The 10,448-nt window shown below is 40.7% G+C and overlaps 1 protein-coding gene across 1 annotated transcript in view; it reads right to left on the bottom strand.

Annotated features, from left to right (window-relative positions):
• Positions 1–2,425: 2,425 nt before the first annotated feature.
• The window catches only part of LOC115547528 (LHFPL tetraspan subfamily member 4 protein), a 17,763-nt gene continuing 9,740 nt past the window's right edge, over positions 2,426–10,448 (bottom strand). Inside the window, exons 2-4 of the mRNA XM_030361835.1 lie at positions 9,967–10,203; positions 6,967–6,983; positions 2,426–6,623 (exon numbers count right to left, since the gene is read on the bottom strand). Of these exons, the coding sequence (XP_030217695.1) occupies positions 6,570–6,623; positions 6,967–6,983; positions 9,967–10,203 (308 nt within the window). The 3' untranslated portion in view covers positions 2,426–6,569. The remainder of the gene's footprint in view (positions 6,624–6,966; positions 6,984–9,966; positions 10,204–10,448) is intronic.

The raw sequence follows: 10,448 nt of genomic DNA on the forward strand, positions 1-10,448 counted from the left end.
AACCGTTCGATTACCTTTAAACTTTTTTCAGAATCACAGTTTAAGTTCCATATTGGCTTCGTTTTCAGTTGTTCTCATTGATTTATGCTGAGGTTAGAGTGCGGAGGATGTGCATGCAGTGCTGCCAGATTGGGCGTTTTTTCCTGCCGAATTTGAATACTTTTGACGACGTTCAGGCAGTGGTGACGCTAGCATTGACGTTGGCGCTGACGTTAGCCCTGACGTTAGCTGTGACGGTAGCTGTGACGTAAGCGTTGACGTTAGCGCTGATGTGCTGCATTTTAGCAACCACACACTCGTAGTTCGTTAGGATGAAACAAATTCTAGTTATAGCTATACATTTTTTGGGAGGAACATTTTTGGTACATTTCTATTGAAATGTCACCATATCCCATTTTGTTCATCTTTAAACGTACATTCTCATTTCAAGTTTGCTTTGATTATGACATAGCTGCTGAGAATGTTTTCCAGGAAAGGTCCATATTCAGAATGTTGCCAATGAGGTAGTCTTCATTGGAGATTGGTTAATAAGGTGACTTAATTGCTCAGTTAGTGGATTGAAGACTTTTCTGATTGAAGATTTTGAACAAAATGTCTTTTCATTACTAGGTATGTGGTGTTTAAATAGTTCTGCTCATATAGGCAGGCTGTTTTGTAGCATTTGCTTAGGTAGCCTTGGACTAGGTGGCAAATCATATAATCATAAATTGAACTAATTGTTAAACAAGTCTCAAATTATAACAATGTTTCCAATAGCTATGCCATAGCAACATTACTTTTGCTGTTTGCAGGCTTCGGTAGTATATAAAGACCAATAATCAGAAGTGAGGCCTGCTGTCAAAATGAAGGCAATCCAAAGTATTTATTGGTAGTAATTTTAATATTTTAAGTAGTCAATGCACCTGATGTATCTGTTTCAGTGTGCCTACATCTCCATTGTTCACACTGCTTCTTTTTGCAGGAACATTGAACTGGTTCCAGTGGACATGATGGTGGATCAGGGGGAAGGTCAACTGTTTGCCCACAGACGTCCAGCCTTGAGTCATATGTGGAGGAGTGTCAATGATGCATTCCGTACTCTTCAAATAGTGCTTATGCCTTGGGGCTCCACATCCCGTGACTGTAGGGTTGAGGGTTCACAGAGATACCAGCCGGGGCAGCAGGTGCCTCTTCAGCGGTGCTGGAAGCAATGATAACGTTACTGATTGCAGTGGTATTCTCCCAAGGGCTTTTTGACTCATTCTCTGCCCTGGCTGTTTTGTTCTCGTTTCCTAATAGCTGGTGTGTTGTCGGTCTTCCAACAAAACACAGCATTTATCTGTTGTTTGATCGTGCCAAAAAGCCTTCTTTAAGGCAGTGACAACATATTGTGTGTTATTATGAAGAATGTTTTAATCCCTACATGTAGTTTTGGTTGGAATCACAAAGCATGATGGTGGCAAATATGGCTTTTATAATATATATACATAAAAAAAAGAATTGTAGGCCCATTGTACAAAGATGATGAGTGAAAAGCTGCAACCCCATCGGTTAAACACTAAATGAGAAAACAATTGGCACAGCGCCATCTATGGGTCGGATGAAGCCATATTTTTGTTTGAATGAGCAGAGAAAGCAATTCTTTGTCTCCTTAGATGACTTCAAGGACCCCCAGAGTAGTAACCTCAATAGAAGCACAGATGAATTCACAGCACATCCTCTAGTCTAAAAGGATTGTCTTATGATAAAGGAGCATGATTAGATTCACAGATTCCTTACTGACAGACGCACATTCTTTCTAAATGGTGAAAGTGCTGTAATACCATTGTTGAAATTCGACATTCGTGGCTGACAATAAACAGCTCTTCAGCAGAGCGTTTAAAAGTAATTTTGGATACATTATACTCAGATGTTATAGTGAAACCAGGAGAGACGATTCTGATGCTTTTATATCCCGGACCGGTATTGTCCCCATGCCCATTTTTTATACTAGCAAATTATGTATTTTTTTTCCCTATGCACACAACTAAAACAACAAGTAAAGCCCATTCCAAACACTTATGTGCAGCATTTGTTCTGCTTGCACAAGCAATTGTTAGGCATGTATAAGCTTTCCATTTACCATTTCACATTTCTTCCTCTCTCTGTGATGCTCTTCACTCTTTTATGATCTTTTTATTTTCAGACACCTCAACATTTGCTGAAGTATTCATAAGTGTGTGTATTGGGTTTTCTCAATCTATCCATAACATGCCCCGTTTCCCTCTTCAGTGTTCATCTGCCATGTCCATGATTACGCAACATTGTCATTTTAACCCCCTATTGCCATCATCTCTACTAGATGATAATGATTTTGTTATCCCTATTTTACAGAGATCAATTCCAAAGAAATAGGGATTTGTAATTGCTCAAAATAAACAAATGAATAAATCCTGAAAAAATACAATTTCAATGTAAAATATCTTTATTAGATCTTCTCAAAATGTTTGGCAATAAAGGAAATTGTAATGTATTGTAATGAGTTGGAATATTATTCACAAATTTAGTTAAATTACACTTAAGTTTCAAATGAAAACTGTTAACTCTTAATCATCCAATGAAATGCTGCACAGGCTTTTTCAGTCTTTCAGTGTCTTCTCTCTATCAAGCAATTATATAAATAGACGTTAAACACTTTCATTAGGGAGTCATCATAGAAACGCCAATGTAACGTCTGATGTAACAGAACAACAAACTAAATACTGCTCAACCAAATTACATTAAAAGTAACAAAAACTGTCAAAAATGTCTTCATAACACATAAAACACTTAAGATTTCCTCAGAAATACTTGACAAATATCAGGATATCATTCTTGTTATACAAAAACAAAACATTTCTCATGGCGACGCATGATAGTAGATGATATTTTGGCAACAATACATAGGAAAAAGTCAACTATTATCATAACATTAAAATCTATACATTAAAAATATTGTGACTTCGCACCCGTCCACCAACAGTATTATTATTTTTATATATATTTATAAATAGCTATATATATTTTTATAAATGTATATATATATAGTTATAAATATTTATATATAGTTATGCATATTTATATATATCCAATATATATATATATATATAACATATCCATGTTTATCCATTAGTTATATGTATTGCATGATTGGAACGATGAATAAAATAATGAACATCAGAAATGATGACATTTCCATAGTCAACAAATAATTGTTGATGGAGTGTGATTTCTCAAAAACTCTGTCCTTTTCTCACCGTTGGATCTAGTCCATATGTCTTTTTGTTATTCTCAGACACAGCTTCCATGTTTGTAGGTTTTTTGTTGTTTTTTACGAATGGATGTCAAAATACAAAAAGAAATGGTAGGTTTTATTTCCAAACAGGGCGAAATGTTTTTTTGATTTTAATTAATACAAAATTCAAATGACGATGGTAATTATAACAGGCCTGATAATAATAATAATCTCGGACTTGTTATTCAGTTCAAATTGTTCAATAAACTTCCTATAAACATTTTCAATTACCATTTTTAAACACAGCGAATTGAGAATATATAGTCTGATTAGTAAAAATACTACAGTCGTCACTACTTTGCTGGTACTGCACCACCTTCAGTTCTTAGAGGCACCAACAGTGGTACAAATATGTGCTCATTGGGGTTAAGTCAGTTCATTTCTTATACTGTTCACTTTGTTCTGAAGTCCTTAGGAACAACCTGTAAAGGAGACCAGCAACCACACTGGCACATAGGGGTAAACATCATGACCTCCATCTAGTCCTCCATAGGGATAACACTTCCATCGTCACCTCAAGGGTTCCCAGTTCCGCTAGGGAGAAGCTAGCCGTCAAATCATGAATACATCCATGTGGCACTTTGTAAACAAAACGGAATAATGATAATCATAACAACAGATAACTTTAGATGTCCTAGAAGATCATTTGTTGTGACTGAATGCACCTTTAATACAATACTGTATAAACAGCTTCCTGAGAGTTAGCTAGCACATCTAGCTATCCGCTCATTTGACATTTAGAACATATGGATTGGTTGGGACCGGCGACGGGACACCAGAGTCTGGAATGATCTGAAACATGCATTCCATGCGTCGTACGGTGTAACTAATAGTTATATGATGGTCAAATCCAAAAGACAAGCGTAAAATCCCATGTGTCGTGCTGGGTGACTGTCAGGAGCAGTAGGGTGAACTGCTCTCCACTCTTAAGACAGATACACTTATGTCGAATCATGTTGACATTTAATGGCATGATGACATGGCATGATCTTCCAGCTTTCCCTGTGGTCAAGAATGATCATAATAAAGGTCATATGGGTTTCATCTGTATTCAAAGTTGACTGTTACAATACCAACCGGAATACAAAAAAGGGACTGTTTTCGACCCTTGTTTAAGTTGGCATTGCAGCCAAGCATGCTAATATTTGACCAATTCAATTCCTTAATAGTAACTACTGCCATGGATAACAGTCAATTAGGATATTGGCATCATCTCAGGCGCAATATTAAGATAAACTCTTGAGGTCCGCCGACCAATGTGACTGCAAAATCGTTTTTCTGCAAAAACTGTGAGAATCAGCATTATTACTTGTTGGGATTACTGAGACTGTCTTATCCCAAATATAAAATAAAAAGTCAACCCTGACACTAAGAAATCAGGCTTTTGGAGTGAATTTATCGGCCAGAAGGTTATAGCTAGCTGAGGCAACAGGCAACATATTTACTCTGTTACTTCCAAAGTCATGAGGGTCAGAAACATCAACAATACAGCAGTAGAAATATTCACTGTCCAGACATCGTGTTTAAGGTAGAACTTAGATTATTGAAAATGCATTCAATTTATGAAAGCCGTTACATTTCTTTAGAAATGACAAAGCTTTTCCAGTTCCAGATCCTAGTAATTGGGGATGAATCCAAGGTAGTTTTATTAAGGGTTTTGTTTAAAATAAAATCATCCCATTGAACTTGAGCAACAAAGGTACATAAGAACTTCTATTTTTCCCAATTATTGGAATTATGAAACTCCAGTAATTGGGATTTTTACACAAAAAATTGCAATTTTCAATCCCTCTCAAAATGTGTTAAGTCATATATGTTTATCTGTTTAATATCCCCTTTGACACAACATTTTTCAGGTAACCTTGGAACCACAAACACAAAATTGGTTCTGCACGCACACAAAGCACAGCTCTGCCGACAATGCCGATGCCAAGAAATCAGGGCATAAACTCAAATTCCTCACGTCAAGTTTTTCTTTTGAGGTGTTTTGTTAGCAAACTCACTAAATACATTTTGCTAGGTATGTAAAGCAGAGAATCGCACATGCCTGGCTGGTGGGGGGATTTCCTTAAGAAGACTCTGAGACGGTATCTTGTATTTCATTTGGAGGCCATGGTGCTGCCGTTGCCGTCAGCCTCTTTGACCCACCCAGACAGGGAAAAGGCTACAACCAAAGGGATTGTAACCTAATCTGAGAGCATGCAAGCTCTTCTGTATACAAACAAAGGCCCTGTTTACACAAGGGAAAAAATCTTCATTGATTCTTCAACAGATTTTTTTTTAATCTAGATTCTTTCTAGATTCAAAAAAAGGTTTACGCAAAGGGCACAATGTGCTCCCATAGGGGCCGTGGACGTGAGATCTTGCTTGATATTGGTCCTCGCATACAGGGGTAAGGTTTGGATCTCAACCAGAGTCTGCGTCGTCTCTGACAATGGGCAGAGACGTAGCCACCGTGGGTTACCAGTCGACGTGTTTTATAATAGAACAGCCAGGGCTAGGAAACGTAAAAATAAACAGTAGGCACAGCATGGCGATGTTTCAAAGACATTTGCATACGACACCCCCGTTGCGTTCTATTGGTTGATGACTGGTAACGTATAGGAGCTTAGCAGGTGACTTACTATCGCTTTTGCAAGTCGTTGTCTTAAGAAATGTAGTGTAAGCTAACTCTGCAGGTGGTTTTGAGAACGGTTTTCTACATTTCTTGTGCAACCACTCTCACCTGTTTACACGGAGACAACACCTCACTTTGCATTGCAATAGATTTTCAAATCGTGATTTGAAGAAAGCTTGTGTAAACGGGGCCAAAGTTAAGCAGAGCTCTAGAAAACGAGTGTTGTTGGAGCCATAGAAATACGGTTCATCACCTGAAGGATCCATTTTCCCCACGCAAATGAACTTATTTTTTTGTGTGTTTTTTTATCAGAAAGTTATTTGTTGAGAAAGTCTAAAGTTTAAACTGTACATGGTTTATTTTTGAAAATATATGTTTTTCCAATCCATTGTATTTAGTTGTATAATAGAATGCTATACAATGCAAGGCTTTACCCTTATCAGAGTGAGCCGAGGACAGAGTAGAGTAGAAAAGTCTTGAGGAGGGAAAGTAAGACCGGCAGAACCGAGCAGAGCAAGATGGGAAGGGGACAGAGGAGAGGACAGAACATGGGATAGGAAAGCAGGAGAAAGCACAGAAACAGCAGAGAAAGAGCGAAAAGAAGCAACAACAAAAAAGGTAACATGAAGAAAATATGAGAAAATTGAAGAGAATGGTCCCTCAGTGAAGGCGCTGGACTCCGTATCGTGGTTCTAGTCTGTCCCGTACCTCAATCTGAAAAATAAGCAAATTAACAAATTAATGTTTGGAACCAAACTCAGAAAACTCAAACATTTCTGCACCCATTGCTTCCTCTTTAAAGGGCAGCAGTTGCGTTACAATGTAACTGCTGCCCATACCCATTTTTCATACACAACATGTTTTAAAGTAAGTTTATACAAGTGTATATAAAGTAAGTATTTAAAGTAAGTGTATATATTCTTCTTCATTCTATCATCAGTTGAAGGGGGATGACATAACTCCTTTTCATCAAATCCATTTTTTGATGGTATGCAGAATAAACAATGTATTGCACACCAAAGCACACATATTGAGATAGCGCTCCAAGTTAACTTACCCTTGACACTGCAAAATCTGAAAATGAAATAAAAGAATCCGTTTATACAGCAGAAAAAACCATATCAGCATGTAGTCATGTGTAATTGATTCAAAACACCACATAATTTCCCTTAGGCCTACTCAACAATCTAAAGTCATGATTGAAGCACACACAAATTTGCGACCCAAGTTTAAATTAGGATTTACATCAATTGTTGGACACACCCATCTCTGTGCAATCTCTCTCTCTCTCTCTCTCTCTCTCTCTCTCTCTCTCTCTCTCTCTCTCTCTCTCTCTCTCTCTCTCTCTCTCTCTCTCTCTCTCTCTCTCTCTCTCTCTCTCTCTCTCTCTCTCTCTCTCTCTCTCTCTCTCTCTCAATTTCTCTCTATTCCATTCCACACCTTCTGACACGTGAGAACACGCGTTCCCCTCATGTCTTCAACACCTTCCTTCTTCCTAGTTCTCTCTTGTGTTTTTATTCTTTGTTCAAATCGCAAAAAACGGTTGTGAGATTGTTGAGGGACTTGTTTGACCAAACAGGCGGGAAGGGTTGTAAAAGAGATGGTATGCATCCGATGTCCAAACCACCTCTGGATTGTGTCAATACATTCATTCTAGATAGGTTAGCAATAGGTTCTACTCTGGCCAGAATCTTGAGGATTCCCTTATATTAATAAACACAATGGGGTCTGGGGATTGTTGGTGGGGAAGGGAAGTAGCTGTTCTTCCGCTGGGAGGTTTCACACACCTGAAATCTGTGTGTCCACATATTAAGCGGTCAACCCTCGTAAACTGCCCCACCTACAACAGGTGACGATTTCTGTCAGTGTGTAGATTGTAGAATCCCCATATTGCTCTCATGTAATCAGAACCTAAAGGTGCGGCCACACTGAACGCGTTACGCGTGTTAGATTACGCCCGTAGTGCCTAAACTGACGCTTGATCATTGTGTGTCACAAAAATGGTTCAACGCTTATTAAAAGGCTACTTGCCAAAACAATTTTTTTTTTTACAATTTATTCGTTACCAGCATTCGTAGTGTTGATTAGTAGAGAAAAAGTCAGCCAAAGACGTTGACGTCGCTCAGCAACCGAAGACGCTGGGGTTCACAAGTTACCGGAGTACTACCCATGCAAGTGAACGGAGCGTTCCACGGCATTGAGAATACCCGTGTAATAAAGGCCTATAATATTGCTGTTTATGGCATAGATTTCTCCTCGAATGAGGCCAATAAAGCAAAGATTAAAAAAAACACACAAACGCTCGATCAAAGGCCCGGCCCGACCCGACCCGAGGATAGTGGTGGGAAATATCAGCCCGACCTGGCCAGCTGGTCCGGCCGGGTCAGGTCGGGTTTGGGCTCGGGCAGAGAATCTAAACTCTAGTGCATGACATCCTCCGTAGGCGCTCACTGCTGGGTGAGTTTCACCACCTCCTCATTGTTTCAGCACACACTGAAACGATGACTTGGTCGTCCATCTTCTTTCTGCCTCGGTGCGTCCTCCGTCTCTCTGCCAGTGACATCGGGTCAAGCTCAACGCTGATTGGCTATCACGGCTAAGAAGCACGCGTAGTCGCATCAAATGTTACATTTTTTGAACTCCGCGCGTTAGTGCGTTGGGCGCGTTATTTAAGTGCGTAAAACGCGTCTAACTGTGTGTTCACACCAAACGCGACATTTGTCGCCCGGATGCGTTGTCGCCGAAGTTTTGACGCGCCACAAATCAAAATCTGTCGCTGTTCACGTTTTGTTGAATTTGTCGCGCCACAACAAGATAACCACCATTGCATGTCTTTACCTTTTGGGGAAGAGGGAGAAACGTCGGAGGACCCGACGCAGTCTATTCATAATATTGTAATGACCACGGAAGAGGCAGTGAATGAAGTATTGATAAGACAGAGATTTATTAGATAGGCCTACCTAATAAACCGTTGGAACACACAAGACCGGAAACCATAGCAATGCCGGTAAACAAACCCCGAGAAGCCCAATCCCTATGAGAGCTCCCCGCGCTACGGCCATCCGGAGGCGCACAGAGCTTTTGGCCGTGATATTATGTATACAATTATATTATAATATATACTATCATAGGTAGAGCTCCAGGAGTCACAAACGGCAACAATCACTTTCTCCTCCATGCTGCAGTTCACCCCGGACTGCACTGCACTGAGTTTGACGGTTGAACGCTGATGGCTGTTACGTGACACATGCCACTCAGTGGCCAGCTGTTGAATGCTGATTGGCTTTCATCACGAGAAATTCGCGTCAAAGTTGAAATATTTCAACTCGAGCGAATTTGTGGCGCCACAAATCCTCGTGAACGCGCTCGCCTGTGCACGGCAAAAGTGTGGCGCGACAAATCAAAACTCAAAAATTCGCCCGATACGCTTCTCTACGTTCACTTTGAATGGGATCTTGTCGCCCCGTCGTGTTTGGTGTGAACGCTGAGTAACGCGCCTAACGCGCTGCTTTAGCGCGTGTAAGGCATCTACGCGCCTTAACCAATACCCGATTTTCAACGCCTCTAACTTGCGTAACGTGTTCAGTGTGGCCGTACCTTATGTCACATAACTTACTCTCTCTCTTCTTTATTCTTGTTATTGTTTTACACAAGCTGTGGGATTCTACCACCATGATGCAACATGCTGAAAACTGTCAGAAAGATTGTGCAATTGATGTCAGCCAACCTCTCACGAAGAACAAACACTCCAGCTCCATACAGCCAAGGGCTACGAATCCTGTCTCTGAAGCTAGGTGCCAGCCCACAAGACAACCATCACCTTATTATTTTGTTCAGTTATGTTGTGTTTCACACATGTACGACAAGTAGCAAAGTATTATTATTCACCAGGACACCGTGGCTTAACTGTTAACTCTATCTTAACTTGAGTGAACTCTCAGACTCGCCTATCCACCCTAATTGTGCAATATGAAACAGTTCCATAACTATTGAATACCAAACCTATAACAAGATCTCCCACAAAACATTCCTAGCCCACGTCAAACCGGTCTCTTACCCTTATTGTCCGTCTGCAAGTCGTCTAGGTAGAAGTCGGTCTGACGGTTGCCCAGAACGAAGGCCAGAAATGAGAGGAAGAGGGCGTTGAGGATGCCCATGATGGCCAGCATGTAGGCCCAGCGCACGGAGCAGTCGCCCAGGGAGTACTTCCCGGTCTGCTCGCCGCACATGTCCCGGATCACCTCTGCATCCCAGCCGTCCGGGAAGATCATGCAGCCCAGCACCAAGCATACCCCTGGGCCAGAGCAGCAGCGGTGGTGGGGGAGGAGAGGATGGTTCGGAGGGAGTGATGGAGAGAGAGAGAGAAAGGTGGAGAGGCAGCAGAACACAAGAGTAAGCGAGAGATGAGCGCGCGGGGGGGAAGGGGGTTGGAGGCATTCAGAGAGGCAGGCATTAGAGAAAGGAAGGAGGTTGAATATAAATAGATACAAATATGAATAGACGTGTGTGGTGTGTGGAGGAATGTTATTTTTGCAGGTT

Source organism: Gadus morhua, chromosome 7 (genome assembly GCF_902167405.1).
Source record: "Gadus morhua chromosome 7, gadMor3.0, whole genome shotgun sequence".
NCBI lineage: Eukaryota > Metazoa > Chordata > Actinopteri > Gadiformes > Gadidae > Gadus > Gadus morhua.